Genomic DNA, 26,289 nt, shown 5'->3' with positions numbered 1-26,289 from the left:
GTTAGTGGAGTCTGTAACCTGAAGCGCCTGTAACCTGAAGCATCTGTAACCTGAGGTACCACTGTATATTGTTTTGTTTTGTTTCAACGTATCTTTACTGATAGAGCTTACGTTATATGCACTGAGTACAACACAGTACCTTTCTCATCTTTTGGGTCTTGTTCTGTGTTATGCTGTGGCTCCAAGAATAGGAGACCTGCTTACGTTCCTGTGTAGACATATGGCAAACAATCAAAAGGTTGTGCTGCATGTCAGTGTCCAGGTATGCCTCAGATTTGTCAGGGACTGGCAGCTTGTGCAGGCACTACAGGGGTCATGGGGGTGGGGGAGGTCGGAGAGGAATCCTCAGACCATTTTATAACTTGCCCACCTTCATTATTCAATGCTTATAGGGGAAAATCAGTAGTATTCAACTTGAAAATGGTACAAACAGGTTGCTATTAATCTCATTTTACAGATGAAGATGTTAGAGATATTGAATTTCCATTGGCCTCCTAGCAATTGATCAGCATCACTTGAGTGGCTCTATCCAAATGATAAGTTTTCATGCATATTTTTGTAATGGTTGCAGTTCTCTCCTGTGTGTGTTCTTTGTTTTTTAAAAAAAAGATTGGTCACAATATGTAACATCATATCCTCTTATTAAATCTCTTGGCTCAATGGAGCCTAAAAGACTTCCCTTCCTCCCACTGATGGTTTACAAAATTAAAATCTTATATTATTGCATTTCACTTCTTTTCCTATTCTTGCTATATCATTACTTAAGATCTTCAATTAATCAACCTGAATAGGTAACTAATTCATCTTACAAGTCTTCAGATAACCCTGATAATGATGTTAATTGCTTGCAGTAGTCTTTCAAGTATAATATAAATTTGTTCCAGTCTTTTTGGAATGCTTGATTTTGCTGGTTCCGGATTCTTCCCGTCAGTTTGGCCAGTTCTGCAAAGTCCATCATTTTCATCTGCCACTCTTCTTTTGTTTGCACTTCATGCTGTTTCCACTTTCAGACTAATAAGATTCTTGCTGCAGTTGTTGCATATAAGAACAATTTTTTATCTTGTCCTGTGTGTGTTCTTATCCACTCAGAACTGCTCATTTCCACTCTTTGCTCTGGGCCAGCTACCAAGTGGAATGTAGTAAGCCTAACTATCTACACCGTCCTGCCAAATGTTGAGAAACACTCTACTGTTCCCCTTCCTCCTCTTTCAGAATCTGAAGATTTTCCCTGCAGATGGCAAAGTCCAAGCACTTAAAGCAAGATTGTGTGTGATATGGATATGGGTGGGACCCACTGTAAACAATTCTTAAAGGGTAAAGATAAAGGGACCTCTGACCATTAGGTCCAGTCACGGATGACTCTGGGGTTGCAGCGCTCATCTCGCTTTATTGGCTGAGGGAGCCAGCATACAGCTTCCGGGCCATGCGGCCAGCATGACTAAGCCACTTCTGGCGAACCAGAGCAGCGCACGGAAACACTGTTTACCTTCCCGCCGGAGTGGTACCTATTTATCTACTTGCACTTTTTGGTGTGCTTTCAAACTGCTAAATTGACAGGAGCAGGGACCCAGCAACGGGAGCTCACCCCGTCGCGGGGATTCGAACTGCCAACCTTCTGATCAGCAAGCCCTAGGCTCTGTGGTTAATTGTAACCATAGTTTGTTGCCTTTGGCCTAGTTAAAATCCTAAGCATACCACGGACCCATGATTATGTTTGGACACAGGTGAGACCTGCCTGGCAGCTTATTTATTGACCATGATATTGATAGATTGCAATATTTGATAATTCACACTTTTAGTCTGATGTGTCTTCCAGTATCCAAGTGGAAAGATGCTTTAATTATGTTTTGCTTGGTACGGCTGTACAGTTTAGCCATCGTATTAAATCCTGTTTTGTGGCTGCTGACCAGTCATTGATTGTGCTTTAGGTATTCAGACACTATGCTTAATGTTGGTTGGTAAGGAAAACAAGCTAAAGTTAGGCATCATGTTTGCTGAGGATCTGTATTCTGTGGTGTGGCTTCAGAAACACAGGCAGTAGAACACAGGCTGCAGTATAAATAATTTGAAAGCCCCTTTGTATAGTATTCCCATTTAGCTTCAACATCATGCCATGCTTCGATGGAGCCACCACTGTTCATTGATCTAATTTTCATAACTTAAAATAGCCTGTACTAGATTCCAGTTTTTCTGCTCCCTTTAAATGCCCTTTAATGGAGAACACTTGCAAGTTTCTGGAGCCACAGTATTTATCCTCATTTGTAACCAGAAATGTGAATAAATAATAGATTGTTCTCTCCTAAAATGGCTGACTCTTCATAATTTTGCTTTTTTGGGGTTTTTGTTTAGAGCCTCTCTGACCTTGTACAAAAGCTTGAAATATTCATATGCGCTACGTTGGGGTGCTGGAGTGTAGCCTTTCAAAATGCTCAGCAACCCTGCGAGCCGTGGTCCACAATCTGGTCCAAAGACAAAATTCAGAGAACCTTTAAATTAATCAAAAGAGAGGGTGATTAACATTTTGCTGCTTTTTAAAAATCAATAGTTGGATGTCTGCATATTTGTGATGCTTGGCTGGTTGCCAAGTTGCTTTTGCTGCAAGGAGCAAGGGATCTTTAAGACTGTCTAAATTAGCTTCCATTTCTGAAGCTCCCTTCGTGAACATTTCAGAAGTTGATTCTGAAATCTAGCTTGCTAAATACACAGAGAAACATAGTTCCATATTCAGCTTCCATATAGGTGCATGTATGGAGCAGCTCCAAAAATAGGCAGGTGGGAATGGATCTCGCTGAACCATTCTTCCCCTCCTTGCTGCTGTTCATCCATACATTTGTCTGCATTGGGCCATGATTCCTTAGGCAAAGAGTTTCATTGCTGCTTTCTTATTTTAGAGATACGGTAGTGCATGTCTGTCGGCAGATGTTGCATGGCAAGGTCCCAAACCACCACCACCCCACGAGGTTGAATAAGACACTTGACAACAGTATTTTAGTTTAATGGGCTAAAAAAAAAGGCCACAACTTTATTGGTTACAGACTGTGAGCGGTATTGGCTTAGGCATTGGACCTAACTGACTATATCTGACTCCTGCCCATAGGGGTCGTGCCTTAGGCCCTAGCCTCCCCAGGCTTTGGACAGGGCCACGCCCCCTGAATCCTTTAACAGAATACCCTTCAATGTGATGTGATGGCGCTACCTCCCCTCCTCTCTTGTCCAGCAATATTCCAATTCCTAACCGCCAAGCCAGAGCACCTGGAAGCATGAAAAGGGGTGAGATTCCTGCTGCGTCCTGCTTAAATCAAGCAGGCCACACCCCCAGAGCAATCGGCTTGGTTGCCTGGGCAGTGACACAGCCGGGAATCCCCCTCCCCCAATCAAGCAGGGCTGACCACACCCCTGCGCACGTGAAGGTATCTGAGCCATGCCACATGAATATTGAACACTATGAAGGGTACAGAGGGAGGGACAGTGGAAATTCTGTCTAAATAAGGCAGAAAATTTCACACATCTTGGAGAGAAATCTTTTTCCCAAAGAGAGAGGTAATATGTCGGTGGTTTTGATCAAAGAGTTTGGGCAATTTCAACATGGCTCCTTCTGAATTAAATAGTGGGTCGGAAAAGAATTTGCTGTTGTTCAATTATTTGCCCACCCTCTAGCATGAGGTCCCGGGGGAGATTACAGCAGCTTAAAGGTATAAAAATAATTAAGTTTTACAACTGAAGATAGCTCATGCTGCATCACGTGGAGACAATATAATTGTGGGACTCATTCCTGCACAAGGAAGTCGCTGATCAAGGCACAGCTACAAGCCTTTGCTTGTTAAATGAAATAACAGTTCTTACTACAGTGGTGTAGAGAAACCTGAAGCCATCCAAAAAAAGGAACAAATAAGTTCTAGAAGTACTCCCATCTAAGAAACGAAATAGCACTATACATCAAGCAGGCTTAACATGATCAGTAAATCAGAGTAATGAGTTTGATCCAATGCCTATTAATATAAGTGGAAGAACTCCAGAGACTTGTGGGCCAAAACTGCAGTTGCAGCAGGCTTACATTTCTTGAGCCAGATCCCCAAGCACATAAACGGAATATTGGAACTGTGCTCCAATATGCATTTTGTAAAGTGACTAAGAGAACTAAATGGGAGCATCTTCATATGATTCAGCTAATGCCAGGGGGGGGGGGACAAAACAAAAACAAACCCCCAATGAGCTCAGAGCAATGTACAATGGTCATTTCTCTCACACACCATAGCTTCAGCCGAGAGACTGGCCTAACATCATGTAGTCAGCTTCATGACAAAGTGGGATTCAAACCCAGGGCTCCTCAGTCCTAGGCCACATTCACACCATACCTTTTAAGCACTGAGATACCACTTTGAACAAACATATACAGTGGTACCTCAGGTTACAGACGCTTCAGGTTACAGACTCCGCTAACCCAGAAGTAGTACCTCGGGTTAAGAACTTTGCTTCAGGATGAGAACAGAAATCACGTGGCGGCAGCGGCAGACCCCATTAGCTAAAGTGGTGCTTCAGGTTAAGAACAGTTTCAGGTTAAGAACGGACCTCCAGAACGAATTAAGTTCTTAACCCGAGGTACCACTGTGCACTCACCTAGCCTAGTTGCAGCTTGCTGTTCCTTCCTCTTGTGGTTCTCACTTCCTGCCTGCAATGGTCCCTTATCTTAAGATGGCACACAACCTTTCTAGATCTCTATATAGGACCCAGGCTCAGCATCACAGCACAGTGAGGCGAATTTAGAGATCGTCTGATGCATCTCGGCCATGTCCCCAGTGCTGAAGTTATAAATTTCATGTACATAACAATGCTGTGTTAAAGTGTATTATAAGCATTGATTTGTGTGTGTGTGTTTTGGGTATAGGGACAGAACTAGTAATTTTCCACTGGGTGTGGTAAGGTGACTTGTGACTAAATCTTGTGAATGCATCAAAAGTTTTAGGTCTGTCACTCAACAGGAGAACTAAGACCTGAGTACCTGCCTGTGTGTATATATGTAAATGAGGATGCTTGCAACACAGAGACACAGCAGAAGGAGAGAGGTGCTGTTCGTGATTTTAGCAGAGAAGCTACATTTTAGTAAAGATGTTTAAAATCTCACCCTGGGATCAGCAAGAGCAAAATTTGTAAGACTGAAGCCCATTGCTAATATGTAATGGGTTGTTTGCATGTTTGTTTTTTTGTAACAGTTTTGAAGCTATATTCTAGATTGCTAAAGGCACTTCCAAACTGTGGTTTATTATGGACTTGGCACTGTTGATGCTTGTGAATTTTTTGCAGGAATCACGTGATATTGTGTTCTTCAAAATGATATCCCATATTTCTCCTCCTGCCACCTCCCCCGTTTCAATCTGCATTTACTTTTTCTGCATTTTTATTTACGTGCTGGGTTTTCTATGGTAAATCCAGATTAAACTGGAAAAATAATATGAGAAGAGGTTTTGAAGACGATGATAGTGTGGATGCTGCACAAAACTTCCATGCCTGAGCAGCATCAATGATAAACTCTGGTGTGGAAGCATTCTGTAATGGGATAAGGGGTTGCTTGTGCGTAAGCGCCAAACCGCTCCAAGTTGAGTAGTTGGCTAAAACTTTCCCTAACCGGACAGCCCTTACTTCGTGGCTGTCTTAATCACTGGCAGAATCCGTCAGTGGGTGTTTCCTGAACTTTTTCCAACATAAAAGCTCCTTGACAGAGAGTCTCCGCCTGGATTCCCTGCGCGACAGCTTTCTGCGCAGAATGGGCGTCCCAAGGGGAGGTCCTGAGCTCTCGCCACTGGTCTTGCTGGAAGCGTCCCTGAGCCTTCCCTCCGACTCCTCCTCCTTCCCTCCTTTCTCAGCGGAAGCTCTCCCTCTTTCCCTGCTGGTTCCCTCCCCAGCATCCGGGAGCCTCTCCACCCCCCTGAGCTCTGATGGCAGGTCCCTGACACATCCTAAGTAAAATTAAGTATTAACACATGTGCACACCACCCACTTTATGCATAGAGAGAAAACATTACTGAACTATTTATGAAATAGTACCATTGGAGAGTATGCCATGCCCTCTTCAGTGGCTGCTGGATTTCTGCAATTCCAAGTCATCAGCACATTTTATTCATTCTACAGTCCAAGTAAATTATTGCTATTACAAGATGCATATTGATTGTGTTGCTCTTATCCATTTAATTAGCTGGTCTGCGAAAGAGGTTTTGGATACTTAAAGGAGGAGTAAGGGAGGGGGGAGACTGAATATCCTGAACTGGAGCTTTGCTTATCACACCTTTGGGAATTACATCATTGGCTCATTACAAATCTGTTCTTGCTACTGCATATTCATCTCGCTGTGGATTAACATGCTGCAAACCTTTCCCATGTTAATAAGCTTTCTTATGTGATTTCCACACTGCAAATCCATATACCTGTCTCTGGTGTTTGAAAATGTAAAGCACTGGGCAAAACAAAATGTATGGAGTATGTCTTGCTTCTGTTTATTCACTTTGACTTGTAAAACCTTGTAGCCTAGGCTGCACCTCTTGGTATTTGGAGCTTAGTGTGTGGCTGGTCTTGCACTCAAATGGGAGGTTATGTTCGGTAGCCTTTTGATGTTTCCAAGCTGCATGATTCTAGTGATTAACATGTTATACAAAATGGCACAGGGATGTGGGTGGCGCTGTGGTCTAAACCACTGAGCCTCTCGGGCTTGGCGATCAGAAAGTCAGTGGTTGGAATCCCCACGATGGGGTGAGCTCCTGTTGCTCTGCCCCAGCTCCTGCCAACCTAGCAGTTTGAAAGCATGAAGTACAAGTAGATAAATAGGTACCACTGTGGCAGGAAGGTAAATGGTGTTTCCATGCGCTCTGGTTTCCATCACAGTATCCCGTTGCACCAGAAACTGTTTAGTCATGCTGGCCACATGTCCTGGAAAGCTGTCTGTGGACAAACGCTGGCTCCCTCAGCCTGAAAGCGAGATGAGCGCTGCAACCCCATAGTCACCTTTGACTGGACTCAACCATCCAGGGGTCCTTTACCTTTTACAAAATGGCAGATATGTAATGATGCTTGGTAGTCACTCACTTACATCGACCAAAATTATTTGGATACCTCCACACCATGTAAAGCGTTGAATTTGGTGCACCCTAATTGTGTGCTTTTTAAAAAATAAATCTGAAAATAGGACATTTCTGCATCTCTCCCTCAAAATGAGAAATATGAAGAGTACCCCAAAATAGTTAAGCTAGATAGAAAAGTTGAATTTGATCAGCACATAGCCTGTGAGACTTCCTGAAAAGCTAGGAAAGGCTGGATATGGAATGTTTTAATGAACAGTCAAAACATGGGAAGATAGGTTTGCCCCATTTTGGAAGCTAGGACTCCAGAGCCAAGCAAGCATGTGTAGGATGGATTTTCATTCTGTGGGAGTTTTCTTAGGGGATGAGCTATTACAAATAGCAGCCAGGAACAGGATACTTGATTGCAGATGTAAATTGAACATATGCTACAAGGTCAATAAAAATTGAAACACCAAGGTGAATTAGATACTTTTAAAGGATTCTATGATTTATGGCTTTACTCAAGTAACAGAGTTTTGCATACATTTGCTTCCCCAACCCGCAAAAAAATCCCTTTCCAAGTATAATATATTTGTGGTCAAGGCTTTCCCTAACCAATATTTTTCTTATTTTACAGAATCCCCTTCACTTGCAGTTGAGCTTAGAACGCTCATTAAGTTTTGACGCTGATGTCACTTTCTCCATCTTGGCCTTGAACAACTGGTATAACTTTAGCTTGATGGTGTGCCAGGAAGAGTGGAACATCACAGATTTTCTCTTCCTCACACAGCAGAGCTCCAAGTTTCATTTGGGATCCATTATAAATATCACAGGGAACCTCACGTCAACCAGCAACCTCTTGACTTACTTGCAAGTTCATCTGGAGAACATTAAGGACACAACGTCAACGGTGGTGATGTTTGGCTGTGACATGGAAAGCACAAGGAGGATTTTTGAAATTACCACCCAATTTGGGGTGATGCCTCCTGATCTCCACTGGATTCTTGGAGATTCGCACAACGTGGAAGAGCTGAGGACAGAAGGCTTGCCGTTGGGTCTCATAGCTCATGGGAAAACAACACAGTCTTTTTTTGAAGACTACATACAGGATGCAATGGAGCTTGTAGCTAGAGCTGTTGCTTCCGCTACAATGATCCAACCAGAACTGGCGCTTATTCCAAGTACAACCAATTGCTTGAACACTGAGAGAAAAAATCTCACTTCAGGCCAGTATTTATCAAAGTAAGATTATCTCTCAATTAATTTCCTTGCAAGCACTGTGAATGTGTGATGCTGACACTCCATATTTAAGGGTTCAATCAGGACTTGCCTAAAGGTCCAGATGGTACTGAGTAGGGTGGGACTTAGAGAACAGGAGCAAGAGGGCAAGGATGAGGTGCTTAACCCTGACCCTGCCTCCTGTTTTTCCCTGGAGCTCAACTTCTCCAGCTAGTTTTCTCTCAGCCTCAGGAAACTTGGGCCTGGGAACCTGAGCTGGGGTTTGAAGTGTAGGAGGAAAGTAACAGGGACAGGGAGTTAACGCACTGTTAACCCAACTGCAACTTCTCCACTATGACTTGGGTCCTCACTCACTTTGCAGCTGTTTGGTGGAGTCCTGGGTCTTCTGCCAGTCATTCAATCTAGCCCTTATTTCCAGTGAAACAGCTTCTTTTTAATTTCATGTGCTCTGTAGGCTATTATTTTTATGATTGACTGTATAATAATTTTACTTGGATTTTCATGTTGACCTCAGTGGAGTACTAGACAGAACAAACAACAATGACATCATGGAGAGTCTGGTGGAAATGACTATGGTCATCACATCATCACTTCCTTTCCAGAAATGCCAGTGCTGATGTGAGAACTCTCCTTTCCAGGAGCAGAAATAATGTGACAGCTGGCATGACCCAACTATGATGGTATCAAGGAAATGTCAGCATATTATGGCCATTTCCAGTGATCACAGGACTCGTGGCCATACAGAACCAAGAGCTAGCCTATTCTCACCTATTATAGAGAAGCTTTCCAAATGGTTATATAAAGTAACAAAGCATCTCCGCTCTCACAAGTCTGGCTTTCTCAAATACAAGCGAGGCTTTTGGACCGTGATGTTGCTGTGGCAATTAAGCCATTTGACTATGACACTATGATATCTAAGGATTTAGCCAGAATTTTTTAAGTTGACTTTTAAATTCTGTGATGTGACAGCTTCCATTTAAAGGTGTGCAGCTTGCTTTTAGAATAGAACTTGTAATGGTCTGGGGGGAAAAATGGTGGCAGGTGATGACCCTCAAAATAGTAGTGTTTCAACCTGACCTCCCCTTTGACCCAGGGATATTTTGAAAAGCACAGTCACTTTTGTTGGGCTTATTAAGTCAACCTGGAAGAGGGGGGAGGACTCCATTTACCTCCTATGATTATTCACCTTAGTATGTTCAGTCATAGGAGCTAAATTGAGTTACTGGTTTTTGTTCAGGAAGACTGGAGAACAGTAATGATAGAGGATATGGGGTAACTTTAGGACAGCAGTAGGAAGCCTGTACCCTGCCCTCAGAAGCTATTGGACTTCAAGTCTCATCAGCCCTGGCTAACATGACCAATGGCCAGGGAAACAGGAAACTGGGTGGCCAAAGGATTCCCCATCCCTGGAGGGCCAAGGATTCCCCATCTCTGATTTATGACAGTATTCTTATTAATGTATTGGAGGGGGCTGGACTAGATAACCCTTGGGGTCCCTTCCAACTCTCCTATTTTATGATTGTATTATTCCTTATTTATGGGATTTATGGTCATTATAAGTTTCTAAAGGCTAATTATTTTAAAAAGCTATTGCATTCTACTTTGCAGATGAAACCCACACTCTTTGCTAGTACAGGAGAGCAATCTCTGTACTTTAAATACTGGGGTCTCTCAACAGTTCTCGTATAAGTTTGCGGCTGTGCTTTTGCAGTGGATCACATGCATTAGAGGCTTCGTGATGAGAGAATTTCTGCTGATCACCCTTGTAACAGGGTAAAAAGCATTAGGACTTGAAAGGCCCATCTCATCTGTAAATTATGGTGTTTTAACTGTGCTATTTAGGTAATTAAAGCACTGTGTGATTTGACTTGCTGCCCATACTCATTTTCTCATTCTGTACTAAACTTTGCGAGATAAAGACAGAATGACCAAGTCATCAGACTAATGAATGCAGAATAATTGAATTAACCCATCAGCGAATGTTGACTACTGTGACTCTGTGGGAAAGAAGCACCAGTGTTTCAAAATCTTCATGAAAAGGACCAAAATACAGTGCCTTTGTGTTTATGAGCTACTGGCTGCACGCATTACATTTTAGGCACACAACTAAGCTTTTTTTTTAAAAAAAAGAAAAAAGTGTCCACCTAAAATGTAAAGTGTGAAGATGACAAGTACAGTCATACCTCGGTTACAGACGCTTTAGGTTGTGCGTTTTCGGGTTGCGCACTGCGCCGAACCCAGAAGTACTGGAAAGGGTTACTTCCGGGTTTCGGTGCTCGCACATGCGCAGAAGCACTAAATTGTGCTTTGCACATGCACAGAAGCTCCAAATGATGACCCGCATGTGTGCAGACATGGCACTGCGGGTTGTGAATGCTGCGGGTTGCGAACGTGCCTCCTGCACGGAGCACGTTTGCAACCCGTGCGTCCACTGTATGTAACATACTTGCACACTACTAGGGAGATGTAGTTGGCCAAAGCTGAAGTCCTTTGTTGCATTTATCATTCACTTTACCCCAGCAAGGCCTTAATCATTGCCTTAGACCAGGCACGTCCAACAGGTAGATCGTGATGTATCGGTAGATCACTGGACGTCTGTGATAGATCACTGGTAGATCACTGGCTTCCCCCACAGAAGCTCAACAACTTTGGTTTGCCTTAAAAAGCTCAACATTTTCTCCCTGCACCACCAAAAAATGGGGCTTTCCTCCTCCCTAAAAAAAGAGCTCAACAACTCTTTCACCTGAAACCCCCAAAACAGGGCTTCCATTCCTAAAAAAAACAGCTCAACAACTTTGACCTGAACCCTCCAAAAGGGGGGAGATCACTGCCAGTTTTTAACTCTGTGAGTAGATCACAGTCACTTGGGAGTTGGCCACCCCTGCCTTAGACAAATCTCATATATTTCTGTCCAGGCCACAGATCTTTCTCCCACTGTAAAGGCAGTAGCGGAGAAAGGGGGCGCGGGGTGGTCCGCCTGGGTGTCATCCTGAGGGGGTGACATTCGGTGTGCGCCCCCTGCCTGAGACTCCCAAGCCTCCCAAGCTGTCAGAATGAAGGGGGAAGGCTGCGGGCAAAGCAGCGCAGCTCTCCCCCTTCCCCCCGATGGCTCGGGGTAGAGTCCCGAGCCTTCAGGGGAAGGGAGGAGCTGCACCACTTTGCTGGTGCCCTTCCCCCTTCATTTTGACAACCCAGGAGTTGGGGGAGAGTCGCAGGTGGATGGTACGCCATTGCCCTGCACTCCCGGCTGGAGGACGCAGGCAGGCAGGGGAGAGGATGGGAAGGAGGCAGGCAAGCAAACAAACCAGGGGGCTGGAATGGGTGCCACGTGCCCCTTCCCCTCCCTTTCTATGAGCGGTTCGCCCTGCCCCTGGACACGCCGCCCCGGGTGCCAGAGAAGCTTCTTCCGCCACTGGATGCACAGACATGCCCTCAATATTCTATCAGATCCATAATGTAATATATGACGCAGGTGTTCCACACAGATGCTCCCATGATTAAATAACCCTAATGTCTCGCCTTCTTTTTTTGAGTCTGAAAACCACAAATACAGCATTCCCCACATCATGGGAAATGGATCATCCCAAAGAAAAATCTGAATTTGGCCTTAAACTCCAGTCCTCATCCCATTTACCAATGCATTCAGGGCGGCTTACTTCTGAGTAGATAGCATTTGGATTACAGTTTCAGGCTCTTTTGAAGAAAAAGCATAGGAATGAGAGGGCAAAGCAAATTTCTGCTGTGGGAGATCTGTTGTCTTGATTCTCTCTTGGTAACACCTTGCATTTGTCCCATAGGTTTTTAGCCAATACCACTTTTCACGGGCTCAGTGGCCACATTAAAGTGAAAGGCTCCTCCATCATCAGTTCAGAAAACAACTTCTTCATTTGGAATCTGCAGCACGATCCGGTAGGGAACCCGATGTGGACTCGTTTGGGGAGCTGGCAAGAAGGAAAGATCATAATGGATTACGGGATCTGGCCAGAGCAGGCCCAGAGGCACAAAAATCACAACCAGCATCCCACCCGGCTGCACCTGAGGGTGGTGACCCTCATTGAGCATCCCTTCGTGTTCACAAGGGCTGTGGATGATGAAGGACTGTGCCCAGCTGGACAGCTCTGCTTGGACCCCTTGACCAATGATTCAGCGGTGCTGGATGCCCTCTTCGAAAGCCTCCAAGGGGGCAATGACACAGTGCCCACAGAGCTGAAGAAATGCTGCTATGGCTACACTATAGATTTGCTGGAAAAATTAGCGGAGGATATGAACTTCGATTTCGACCTGTACATTGTCGGCGACGGGAAATATGGGGCTCTGAAGAACGGTCAGTGGACAGGGCTTGTAGGCGACCTCCTGGCTGGGACCGCCCACATGGCTGTGACATCGTTCAGCATCAACACAGCCCGTAGCCAAGTGATCGATTTCACCAGCCCATTCTTTTCCACCAGCTTGGGCATTCTGGTGAGAACCAAAGACACCGCGGCTCCTATTGGAGCTTTTATGTGGCCGCTCCACTGGACCATGTGGTTGGGGATTTTTGTGGCGCTGCACATCACTGCAATCTTTCTCACTCTGTATGAATGGAAAAGCCCCTTTGGGATGACCCCCAAGGGAAGAAACAGGGATAAAGTTTTCTCCTTCTCCTCTGCCTTGAATGTCTGTTACGCCATCTTGTTTGGTAGAACAGCTGCCATCAAACCCCCCAAGTGCTGGACTGGAAGGTTTCTCATGAACCTCTGGGCCATTTTTTGTTTATTTTGTCTGTCAACGTACACAGCTAATCTGGCTGCTGTCATGGTGGGAGAGAAAATCTACGAAGAACTGTCTGGAATACACGATCCAAAAGTAAGGACCAGCCGTTTATTTATATAGTCAGCTTTTGGTTCTTTCCATTATAAGAACAGTCTTCCCTACTGCTGTTTGTGCAAATTCTTCCGTTATGCCACAGTGCCACATTTAGAACTGTATTTCATGTTTCCCCATTGTAAGGGCTTTGAGGGGGCTGGTTCAGACATACGTACTGTTCATCACTTGATGACTGCAGCAAGAAGCGGTAGAGCATGAGACTCTTAATCTCAGAGTTGTGAGTTCGAGCCCCAAGTTAGGCAAAAGATTCCTGCATCACAAGGGGTTGATGATCCTTGGGTTCCCTTCCAACTGTGATTCTATGTATGAATGAGCCGGATCAATCATCACGGACAAGATTTTGTGCCACATGTCAACTCCAATGCCCTACTTTCAAATTGAGTGCTCATTGTACATTCAGCGGTGAGACTGCAATGGTTGAGTCATCAAGGGATGAAAAGCTATGTATGCAATACATGCACTAGCAGCAGCCTTGACTGAACATAATCATGAGCCACAGTTGACTCAGGACCTGGACACCCTACACATTCCTATGTACCTTGCAGTACAAGTGGAAATGTGCATCCCCATTCATAACACATAGCAGAGGAGTGGGGAAACTTCTGCTGGACTACAGCTCCCATCATCCTTGACCATTGGTCCTGCTGGCTGCTGGGAACTGGAGTCCACCTATATAGGGAGGGTCATGGATTTCTCAAACCTGAGGTAGTGAGTATAGAGCCTAAGAGTCATTACCCATTCGCCCCTTTACTTTGCTTAACATCTGGCCTGGTGATGAGTTCTGGAGAAACAGAAAGGTTATTTTATGACATTTTGGATAGTCCTCACAAAGGTGGTGTGTGTGTGTGTGAACATGGTTTCATTTGCTAGAGGGCAAAGATCTAGATTTCTTTTTTCTTCTTCTCTTGCATTAGCAGCTTTTAAAATGAGAACCAAGTTGGTTCCAGTTGGTTCCATTGGAGTGGATTTTACTAGCAAGTCTTAATTTAAAATAGTTTATGCCTCTGGCTACCAAGTGTTGGGAATCGCAAGAGAGGCGAAAGGGCTGTTGCACTTGGCTGTTGCATCTGACTGGCCACTGTGAGAACAGGCCGCTAGACTAGATGGGTCTCTGTTCTCTTACAACGAGGATCTTCTTGTGTGCAAAAAGAATACTAATGGGAAGATCTGAGGATGTGTGGGATGGAGTTAAAGAATTAAATGCAGGATTGCTTTTGAAATTAAGTGACAGTGAAGGTTAGTACTCAAAATATGGCTGGAAAATGTTTTGACAAAATGGCTGGGTTTTGTTTCTAGAAGGAAGGTTTCAAATGAAATTTCTGTCTACGTTCAGTGAAATCCTACATCCAGTGAACCGTCCTGAGACCTGTGGATATAGGGCAGTAAGGTAAAGGTAAAGGGACCCCTGACCATTAGGTCCAGTTGTGGCCGACTCTGGGGTTGTGGCACTCATCTCGCTTTATTGGTCGAGGGAGCCGGTGTACAGCTTCCGGGTCATGTGGCCAGCATGACTAAGCCGCTTCTGGCGAACCAGAGCAGCGCACAGAATCGCCGTTTACCTTCCCGCCAGAGTGATACCTATTTATCTACTTGCACTGGCGTGCTTTCGAACTGCTAGGTGGGCAGGAGCAGGGACCGAGCAACGGGAGCTCACCCCGTCATGGGAATTCAAACTGCCGACCTTCTGATCAGCAAGCCCTGGGCTCTGTGGTTTAACCCACAGCACCACCCGCATCCCAGCATAGGGCAGTAGGTAAATTCAATAAATAATTAATAATAATAAACACACTTACTTGAAAGTGTGCCACTATGCTCTTCTGAGCAGGCATAGGAGTCGAGTTTTCATGTAGGGTCCATTGTAATACTTTAATTCACGGATGAATTTCAAGCATCCTCTGGTTTTGAGATACTGCAGTTAACAAGAGTTGGCTCTGTCCTCTTCTCATTGGTTTTGAAATATACATGCATTTACCTTTCTTCGGGAGAAAAGCCATCTCAGTTCTTAGATCACTTTGAAATTACTTCCATGCATGTCATCCCATAATGTCTACTGCTCCTTTCTTCATTCTGTTTCTAGCCCAGACAAGAATCTAGAACAGGGTTTCCTTGTTCTAGCTGAAGAGAACAGTGGTGAGATGGCTTACGATATTAATATTGGTTAGAGGCCTGGCAAATGCAGTGATAAAACAGCAGCTACTTTCAAGGGAAGTCCAGACCAGTTCCAATCAAAGTAATTGGCTTTCTCTCCCTCCCTCCCCCCCCCCAAGTGTTTAATTAACCGGAAAGCCTCTGGGTGACTATTGCCCTCTCCTTGATTGGCTATGACAAATCCTTCCTCTCTCTTTGTGCACAATTAGCTCCTGCAGTGGGTGGAATCTATTCATTAGGTGAAAGGAAAACGTGGAAGAAATGTACTCCTTACATTTATTCTCCTTTATTCTCCCTGTTTATGTTGTGGGCCCAGTTAAAACAGGGGGGGCTGCTTTGCTGTGGGCTGGGTGTGGTCCACAGCACACCCAAATCTGCCCCATGTCCTCTCCTTCTGGGTCCTGCTGCTTCCTCCTCTGCAAGCTGCATACCACCCAACATTTCTCTGATGACAATAGGGACATCCTACTCCCACTGTCCCTACCCAGCAATACCAACCATATAACCACCCCAATGCCAACCATCATGTGCAATAGAAATGGTATCTGGAAGAGCCCTAAGGAAGGTAGTTCTGCAATAAGGGGGCCACCGCAAAGAAGACTCTCCTTCTGGTTTCCACCAACTAAGCATGCAGAGGCTGCAGTGTAATCTAGAAAACATCTCGTTGGCCAATGTGAGAAGAAGAAGCTGGAATTGATCCAGCAGACTTTTCTTATGTTCTTATTCCACCCTACTTTATAATGATTGGGGAAGACAAATGGCTCCTGGCATCTAATTTGACTCTTACATGTACAATAAAAAGACCTAATAAATCTAAAAATAGCTGTGGGGCATATCACCACAAAAACTCTAACTGTGCCCTCACTTTGAAACCAGTAGTATGAATGAGGACAAAAAATCAAACAGATCAAATAGTATCAAACTGCATTTCTCAAGACTTTCTTCTTGATGGTCTCCTCCCACTCAAATTGCCTCTTGGATCCTTTTTCGGTTTTAGTGGGGAGCATTAAAAAAAATCTTTTAACAAATGCTAACCTTTTCAAGGTGGTGGAAGACAAGTATGATTTGGGGCTGGCAGATGGCAAGTTTGACACAGAAATAAAATCCCCTGCGAGCTCTCAAGCGAGTCGGCAGTCTGCGCTGAAATATTAAACAGACTTTCTGCCCCGGAAAAAAAAGGGAGATTAAGAACTTTCCCATCCAAAGTCGCCATTGCCAGGGTACATTGGTGCCTCCAAGAGATAAGCAGGGTCAGATGGAAACAAAGCTGTCTGTCTCCCTATCAAAATGCACAATAAGAAGGCATGCTAAGGTAGCTGAAGAACTCATCAGGGGCTAAGAGTCTTAAAGGGTGTTTGAAATGAAACAAGTCCCCCATCTCTTTAACAAGTGCCAAGGAGGCAGACATCAAAAGGTGGAGTGTGCCCATCACTCCTTCTCCATGCAGGATAAAAGCTCCTGTTCATTTCTTCCTGCCAGACATTTAAAGTACCGTATTTTTCGCCCTATAGGACGCACTTTTTCCCCTCCAAAAATGAAGGGGAAACATGTGTACGTCCTATGGGGCGAATGCAGGCTTTTGCTGAAGCCTGGAGAGCGAGAGGGGTCGGTGCGCACTGACCCTTCTCGCTCTCCAGGCTTCAGGAGAGCCCCACTGCCAGCCCCACAAGCTCGGGGGACAGCGGGGAGGCGCAGCTCGGGCTTCCCCCTCCCCCAGCCGTGCAAGCTCCCAGAGCGATGCTGAAGCTGCCCACAGCTTTGGCATCGCTCTGGCTCCCATTCTGGGGGCTGGGGTCAGGGGAAGCTCTGGCTTCCCCCGCCCCAGCACCACACCCGGGGGGGAAATAATTTTTTTCCCTTTATTTCCCCCCCCCCCAAAAAAAATTAGGTGCGTCCTATGGGCCGGTGCATCCAATAGGGCGAAAAATACGGTGCATGCTATTTCTTTAAAAAAATTAAACCCCTTTCCTCTTCCTCCAAGGAGCTTAGAGCAATGTTCAGTCATTTTTCATTAGCCCTGTAAGGTAAAGGTAAAGGACCCCTGGACGGTTAAGTCCAGTCAAAGGCAACTATGGGGTTGCGGTGCTCATCTTGCTTTTCAGGCCGAGGGAGCCGGCGTTTGTCCAGAGACAGCTATCTGGGTCTTGTGGCCAGCGGGACTAAACCACTTCCAGCGCAACGGGACACCAGAAACCAGAGCACACAGAAACGCTGTTTACCTTCCCACCACAGTGGTACCTATTTATCTACTTGGACTGGGGTGCTTTCGAACTGCTAGGTTGGCAGGAGCTGGGACAGAGCAAAGGGAGCTCACCCTGCCATGGGGATTCAAACCGCGACCTTCCAATCGTCAAGCCCAAGAGGCTCAGTGGTTTAGACCACAGCGCTACCCACTTCTCTCCCTGTAAGTTAGCCTTCAGGTGAGAAACTGGCCCAACGCCTTGTGTTCAGCTCCATCGGCAGATGGGGATTTGAACCCAGGTCTCCTCAATCCAAGGCCCAATCACATCACACACTGAAAGTGCTATGAGACCACTTTAAACTGTCATGGCTGCCCCCAAAGAATCCTGGGAGCTTTAGTCTGTTAAGGGAGCTAAGAGCTCTTAGGAAACTCCTATCCTCTGCAGAGAGAAACCATTCTCAGATTTTCCTGTGAAGAGGGATTGATTGTTTGAACATTCTAAGGAATTGTAGCTCCAGGAGGGAAATGAAGGTCTTCATCCATGTAAGTAACAGTATATACATTCCTCTGTGGTTTTCAGACAATACATTAAGTATTGACCAAGCAAAATTTGTAAAGCTTGTTCATTCCATCCAATGACACCAATGGCTATATGGGAGGTGAGAATTTGCTACCCTGCAATGCTAACAGTGCCCGATTTTTGGCAGTGAGGGGGGTTCCCCCACACAGAGAGCCAAACTGAGGGGGTGCATGATGATGATGATGATGATGATGCTACCTATATTTATACAGGTACCTACTCAAAGTTGGGACGCGGGTGGCACTGTGGGTTAAACCACAGAGCCTAGGGCTTGCCGATCAGAAGGTCGGAGGTTCAAATCCCCGCGATGGGTCAGCTCTCATTGTTCGGTCCCTGCTCCTGCCAACCTAGCAGTTCAAAAGCACGAAGTGCAAGTAGATAAATAGGTACCGCTCCGGCAGGAAGGTAAACAGTGTTTCCGTGCGTTGCTCTGGTTCGCCAGAAGCGGCTTAGTCATGCTGGCCACATGACCCAGAAGCTGTATGCCAGCTCCCTCGGCCAGTAAAGCAAGATGAGCGCCACAACCCCAGAGTCATCCGTGACTGGACCTAACGGTCAGGGGTCCCTTTACCTTTACCTTACTCAAAGTTAGGCCCAAGTCAGAGAGGAAATTGAGTTGCCACAACTATGACGTAGTACACTTGAGAAAATGTGCAGAATGGAAGGCAAAAGGGAGGAGAGCATAAAAATAGGAAATATTTAGGGGGCGCCAAATTTTGTCCTCACTGGTATCACCCAAGTCTGCCCTGATACTGGGCTCTTAAACTCAGAAGACTAATGATGATGGTGGTGATAATTTAAAAGAAACAGTTGAATATAATGAGCAATCAGGAGTGCATGAAATTCAGTACATGATTGGCTACGTACTATATTTTATAATATAGTGTTTGTATTTTATGATGTCTCTTCATCTTTTCAAGATAGTGAGGGACAGATTATAAGAGAAAGTGATAGAAAGGGTTGTATTCTATTAGCTTTTCCCCCAGACTAAAACCCAATGAAATGAATAGACCTAAGTTAGTCATTGCCACTCATTTCAATGCATCAAGTCAGAGAACAAGAGTGAGAAATTGGTGGGCTTCCAGATGTTGGTGAACTCCAATTCCCATCATCCCTGGCCATTGGCCATGATTGCTAGGGCTGATGGGAGTTGTAGTTCGGCAGCAAATGGAGGACCAATGGTTCCTCACATCTGTTCCAGCATAGGTCACAGGCCTTGGGGATCCTGTGTGGGAGGGCTTCCAGATGTTGATTGGGATCAGGCAGTCACCAGTCTAGCACCCTGACATTTCTCCCACCCTTCTCTATGTGTTTCTAAAAATGGAATCTCCTGGCAATTAAACTGTGTGTGAACTAGAACAGTAGCAGCAAAAAAAAGCAATCTAAATTCAGATAAAGATCAAAAGCACTGAAGCATGGCAAATGGGCTTTACGTTTGCACTCTGAAGAATTAAAAAGGGAAGGAGCACCAAGTAAGACCCATTAGCTGTCACTGCTGTTTTGAAAGGGAGTTGGGGTGTGTGTAGTTTTTTTAGAAGATAGGTAACTGCTTCCAGAATCAAAAACCTTATTACATTAGCAGCAAATTGCCAGCATTGCAAAACGGCAATAACAGAGTCCTACTTTAATCAGGTTAGATCTTTTGCATCTGATGAGCCAGTTGCAAATCCCACTACTGCAAGACCAGTATGTCAAGCATAGTGACTTCCACTGTCTAAGGTCAGTGATGGCTACAGGCAGACCACTTAATTTTCAGTGAAGAAATCACTGGTATATAACTCATACGAAACACTGTGTATTCTTGGTATGATAGAACCGGATCCAAAAACAGACTTTTCTGCGGGTCAAACCACATACAGTTTTTTATTTTATATTTTTAATGCAAATGGCATCATCGCAAGGGTGGTAGCTGATAATGATGGAGTTCCTAACTCTAACTCTGCTCCTGAAGAAAATTCCACCTCTCAAGCTGGGATTTGCTTTTGGGGAAATCCGTCATTGGCCCTAGTGGGGGATTTGCTCCCTATGCAAACAAGCAGCTTCATAGAATCATAGAATTGGAAGGGACCCTGAGGATCATCTAGTCCAACCCCTTGCAATGCAGGAATATGCAGCTGCCCCATATGGGGATCTAACTTGCAGCCTTGGCATCATCAGCACCAAGCTCTAACCAACTGCAGCAAGGGAGGACAGGGCTAAATCCTCCTCCATCAATCTGGATCGTTAGCCATTCTACCACCCCACCCCAAAAACAAACCCTTCAATAAATAGCATCTAACACATAGCCCTACTACAGTGGTACCTCAGGTTACAGGCGCTTCAGGTTACAGACTCCCCTAACCCAGAAATAGTACCTCGGGTTAAGAACTTTGCTTCAGGATGAGAACAGAAATCGGGCGGTGGCGGCATGGCAGCAGTGGGAGGCCCCGTTAGCTAAAGTGGCGCTTCAGGTTAAGAACAGTTTCAGGTTATTTTCTGCATGTTACAAAATTGTATAAATCCTTGATTAGTCTAATTGGTTATTATCAATAAAAAGTTTGTGAGTGTTTATAGAGAAACCAGAGATTGGAACTGAGGGAAGTCGGGGGTGGGTGGGCGGGGAGGCTGGGTTGTTTTGTGGGAGGGAGGGGGGAAATTAAGGATGATATGTTTAAAGATAATATGTTCTGTTTAAATTCCTAATAAAAAATTCAAAGAAAGAGAGAACAGTTTCAGGTTAAGAACAGACCTCCGGAACGAATTAAGTTCTTAACCAGAGGTACCACTATACATGCATTTTCATCCCCTCATCTAATTTGGCCCTAAAATATTAGAAGTGAAATTGCTCTTTGTCATCTCCTGCCATTCTCTTTGGAGATATGTAATCTGACAGCTGATGATGATGTACATTCAAGAACTGTCAAGAAGGATTAGGAGGGCACTGGGAGCTCTTCGGATCAACAAATCCTACAGCGATGAGCCTCAGACTTCAGGACCTGCTGCTTAAGGACAGCAGCACCATTCCAGGGAACACTGGAAGCTGCCTTGCACCGAGTCGAGAACCAGCTACACCAGGGGTCAGCAAACTTTTTCAGCAGGGGGTCAGTCCACTGTCCCTCAGACCTTGTGGGGGGGGCGGACTATATTTTGGGGGGGAAATGAACAGATTCCTATGCCCCATAAATAACCCAGAGATGCGTTTTAAATAAAAGCACACATTCTACTCAGGTATAAACACGCTGACACCTGGCTTGAGAGCAGTACATGTGAAAAGGATCTAGGAGTCTTGGTTGACCACAAACTTGACATGAGCCAACAGTGTGACGCGGCAGCTAAAAAAGCCAATGCAATTCTGGGCTGCATCAATAGGAGTATTGCATCTAGATCAAGGGAAGTAATAGTGCCACTGTATTCTGCTCTGGTCAGACCTCACCTGGAGTACTGTGTCCAGTTCTGGGCACCACAGTTCAAGAAGGACACTGACAAACTGGAACGTGTCCAGAGGAGGGCAACCAAAATGGTCAAAGACCTGGAAACGATGCCTTATGAGGAACGGCTAAGGGAGCTGGGCATGTTTAGCCTGGAGAAGAGGAGGTTAAGGGGTGACATGATGGCCATGTTCAAATATATAAAAGGATGTCACATAGAGGAGGGAGAAAGGTTGTTTTCTGCTGCTCCAGAGAAGCGGACACAGAGCAATGGTTCCAAACTACAAGAAAGAAGATTCCACCTAAACATTAGGAAGAACTTCCTGACAGTAAGAGCTGTTCGACAGTGGAATTTGCTGCCAAGGAGTGTGGTGGAGTCTCCTTCTTTGGAGGTCTTTAAGCAGAGGCTTGACAACCATATGTCAGGAGTGCTCTGATGGTGTTTCCTGCTTGGCAGGGGGTTGGACTCGATGGCCCTTGTGGTCTCTTCCAACTCTATGATTCTATGATTCTATGATTCTATGATTCCCAGACTGTCCACAGGCCGGATTTAGAAGGCGATTGGGCCGGAACCAGCCCCCGGGCCTTAGTTTGCCTACTCATGATCTGCACTGTCCTGCACAGTGCCAGATTTATGTATAAGCTAAATAAGCTATAGCTTAGGGCCCCACTCTCTTGGGGGGGCAAAAAAATAAAGGAAAAAACACCCTGGATGTACATTTCCAAAATACAAGATGAAAAGCAAATAAAATAAATCCTACATACAGCAACAGTGTTTTGTGTTGTGTAGCCTCCTATAATATAAGTAATGGGCCCCGCCTGCTAGCCTGCTTCCTAAAATATCACTGGTTTGCTCATTTCTATATATAGGGTGGCTACATTCTGCATGTGCAAATGGCTTTAGGTCCATAAATTACCATATAGCATATATTCAACAAACAAAAAACAGTGACAATTTGTTGTTGACAAAGGACAGCTGGACATATAAAGGGCCCCATTACCTTCAGTAGCTTAGGGCCTCAGCAAAGCTAAATCTGGCCCTGGTCCTGCAGCTGCCCTCCAGGATTTCAAAAAGGAATATTTTCCTTTCCCCTCCTCACACCCTGAAAAAGGCTTGAGTTCAGCTGCTCTGAGCTACCGTATTTTTCGCCCTATAGGACGCACTTTTTCCCCTCCAAAAATGAAGGGGAAATGTGTGTGCGTCCTATGGGGCGAATGCAGGCTTTCGCTGAAGCCTGGCGAGCGAGAGGGGTTGGTGCGCACCGACCCCTCTCGCTCTCCAGGCTTCGCGCAGCTCTCCGCAAGCAGTGGGAGCCGATGCTGGGCTCCCACGGCTTGCAGAGAGCTGCCTGTTTGGGGGCTGGGGTCGGGGGAAGCTCGGGCTTCCCCCACCCCAGCCCAACACCTGGGGGGGGGAAATAATTTTTTCCCCTTTATTTCCCCCTCTAAAAACTAGGTGCGCCTTATGGGACGGTGTGTCCTATAAGGCGAAAAATACGGTACTTACTCTTTGACAAAGCTCTTCCCCCAAAATGCTTAACAACTTTGAGTTCCATGCCCCCCCCAAAAAAAGCTTTGTGTCCTGTATTTTACTTCTAGAAATATGACAACCGTAGATTATAATGTACATTGTGAATTAGCCTTGACTACAACAGCACTCTTTTTTTCAATACCATGCTTAGCTTGGGGGGCGGGGTGCTCAGCCATTTTGGGAGGGTAAGTCCTTGTGTTTCAGAGTCACTGCCCATCATTCCCATTTCCAATTGTCCTCATAGTCAAGAGCCAATTTCCTGACAGCCCTGTGGAAGCAGCATCACACGTTGTAAACCTTTCTTTTGAGAAGAAGCCTTTATGGTTGCAAGAGATAGCCTTGGAGTGATGAAAATCACCACATCTGCATGGGCGTCCCATGAGCCTCTCTGGCTACATGTCATTCCCAAAATTCTATATCATCCCGCAACAGCAGTAACAATATTTTTTTTTACAGCATCAGGTGCAGTGGTGTGGTAAAACTGTCACATATATCTTTCCTTGTGCAATGGCGTTCCAGGTGGCAACAACAAAGCTATTAAGAATTGGACCTCAGAAATCCCTGAGGCAAAAACAAGATCAAATTTTAAAGTAAGGACCCATTTGGATTACTGCTTGGAAAGAGCTCTGCTACAGATGCTAGGAAAAGTGATTTCTGGACTAGCCCAGGCCTCCATTCCTGACAGCCGTGCGTGCTAATGTCGCTGACTTTTACAGCAGCCTTGGGCACCCTATCTGCATTTTTGCAAGACCGGCTGTGTCACAGAGCTGGAGATGAATCTGCAGCCTTTTAGTTCAGAGAGATTTAATCAGAGTGAATCAGTGAGCACATGACTGCAATGAAAGCAGCCTTTGCCAAGCGCGTGAGAGTGTGTGCTGTACGTCCCCCAATAAAGCATTGGTGCCAGCTATTGCCCCCCTGCTGTGTTTATGGGGCAATTATTCAACTTTCTGTTTGGCTCAACTGCAAATTAAATGGGGAAATAGCTAATTTCTGGGATGCATTTCTGTTATCGAAAGCTGCAGAGCTGCCTTTAGATCATACCCTCCAACATTTCTCCAATAAAAAGAGAGGCGTTTCTATTCTACATCAGGAAGCTTCTCCTGTGTTAGAACTTGACAGACACATAGACGTATTGTACACATAGAAATCTGTCACCTTGAGCCAATTACAAGATCTCTGCCAATCCTACCTCACAGGATTGTTGTGAAGGAAGATGGTTGTGTGAGGGAAGGGATCATGTACAACACCTTACATAGATAAATACAATGAAATAAAAATTTGGCTGTAAGCTGCTTTGGGCCCCTGCCAGGGGAAAAGGTATAATTGTAATAGTAGTAGGGAGAGGGAGAGGGAGAGGGAGAGGGAGAGGGAGAGGGAGAGGGAGAGGGAGAAGAAGAAGAAGAAGAAGAAGAAGAAGAAGAAGAAGAAGAAGAAGAAGAAGAAGAAGAAGAAGAAGAAGAAGAAGAAACTGAGAGAATGAACTTGGTGGGACTTAGTTCTGTATAAAAATGCTTAGAATAGCAGTTTAAGACTTTACAGCCTTTACCCAGCTACCTGGGAGTAAGCACCATTGAATACAGTGTGACTTACTTCTGAGTAGACATATAAAGGCTTGCAGCATAAAGCTCCATTTACAATAAAGGAATAAACACTTCACACATTTCCTTTTTAAAAAATGGCTGACTGGTGAAGCATTGCAATTAAAGAATTGGCATTGCAGTTAAAAGTGTCTTGGTGACATTTTCCTTCAAAATTATAGGGAAGGCTTTGTATGCCAGCTTCACCATTTTCTTCATTTAGCGCAGGAATTTAATTTTCTTCATTCAGCAGGAATTTAGCAGGAATTTAATTTTCAATATAAACAGGACTCCATTTTTGCATCTCCACATACCCCACTTTTAGAGGTTCTCTGAGACATGGAGGGGAGGAAGAAGGGGAAACTGGGACATACTGGGATCAAATCAGACACTGGAACACCTTCTGTAATTCTGGGACTGTCCCTGGAAAATAGAAGGGTGTGTATCAGGGTCATGGCAGACAAGCAGAACAGAACAGCAGAGGGGTCAGCAAGATGTGGCTTGTGTGCATATTTTGGAAATATTATTTGAATCTCTTTAGGTTTGCTGGGCAATTCTGTTACCTTGATTTGACAAACACTGTAACTGAAAATAACTATGCTACAGAGAGGCATGCATATTCAGTTTTCAAATACTCTTGTTCACAATACAGTTGTGAGCTCTTTGACTAGCGAGTGGTTATGTGGTGTCCAAACTTTTTTTCAAAGAGGGCCAGATTTGATGAAGTAAAGGGCCGTGAGGGCCAACCAAAGGGCCAACCAAAGTTGTTGAGCTTTTTTTTAGGATTGAAGTTGTTGAGGGTTTTTTTTAGGATTTTACCCCAGGAAATAAACTGCCACAGGGGCCGGATTGAACCGACCGCCAGGCCGGATTAGGCCGCTGAAACGAACTTTAGACATGAAGTATCCTTCAAGGACTTCTTAAGTATCTGAAACTCAGGAATCACATCACTCAGTTAAGGAGCAGCAGAGGTGTTTTGATGTAATAATGACTGAAGGATAGTGACAAGACAGAAGTAGGCCCACAACTAGCCTGATAATGGCACAGGTCTATTTTCGAAATGGCACTAAATGACATTGAGCATTAAGGAGAAGGAGACTTAAGCATTCTCCTCACAAGCTTTTCCCTAAGTCTTATTTATGACCAAAAAAACATTAAGAAAAGATGAGGTAATGTGAAGTAGCTCTGTAGTGAAGTATGCCTGGTCTCCAAAATCAGTTCCATTTCCCCTGAGAGACTTTGGCCACAGAGCAGAGTTCTTGTGGAAATGAATTTGCTCACAAAACATATTCTTCCCATTCTCCTCTGCAAGTGTTTGTATTGGAAGTTCACCATATTCTCTGAATATTCAAATGTTTGTTGAACATTTGCTGAACAAGTGAAACTTGTACCTGAAATATGAAAGTATTGGATTTCCCTATTGATATTTTATTACAATATTTGATCATTGCATTCAGTAGTTTGACATAAAATTCTTTCTTTTTTTCATGTGTTGCAACTGAAGCATTAATATGCTGGAATGCAATGGTATTTCATATCTTACTGAATTTGGTAGTTGGCCTGAAATGGTATTTGGTATTTAATGTGCAATGGTCTGTAGCATTTGACAGCTGAGATTCATATTTTATGCTTGAGGAAACTATCAAGAGATTCCATCAAGTCTAAAGTACTCAAAAACATGGAATATCGTTGCAAAATTTTACAGTC

General features: G+C 44.7%; 1 protein-coding gene across 1 annotated transcript in view; it reads left to right on the top strand.

Moving 5' to 3' along the window:
* The window catches only part of GRIN3A (glutamate ionotropic receptor NMDA type subunit 3A), a 111,566-nt gene that overhangs the window by 42,108 nt on the left and 43,169 nt on the right, over positions 1 to 26,289 (top strand). The window contains 2 exon segments of the mRNA XM_081844835.1: positions 7,687 to 8,291; positions 12,086 to 13,133. Coding sequence (XP_081700961.1) covers positions 7,687 to 8,291; positions 12,086 to 13,133 — 1,653 coding nt within the window.

Source organism: Podarcis erhardii (assembly GCF_964252035.2).
Source record: "Podarcis erhardii genome assembly, chromosome: 17".
In the NCBI taxonomy this organism is placed as follows: domain Eukaryota; kingdom Metazoa; phylum Chordata; class Lepidosauria; order Squamata; family Lacertidae; genus Podarcis; species Podarcis erhardii.
This window is presented reverse-complemented; position numbering and strand designations above follow the sequence as displayed.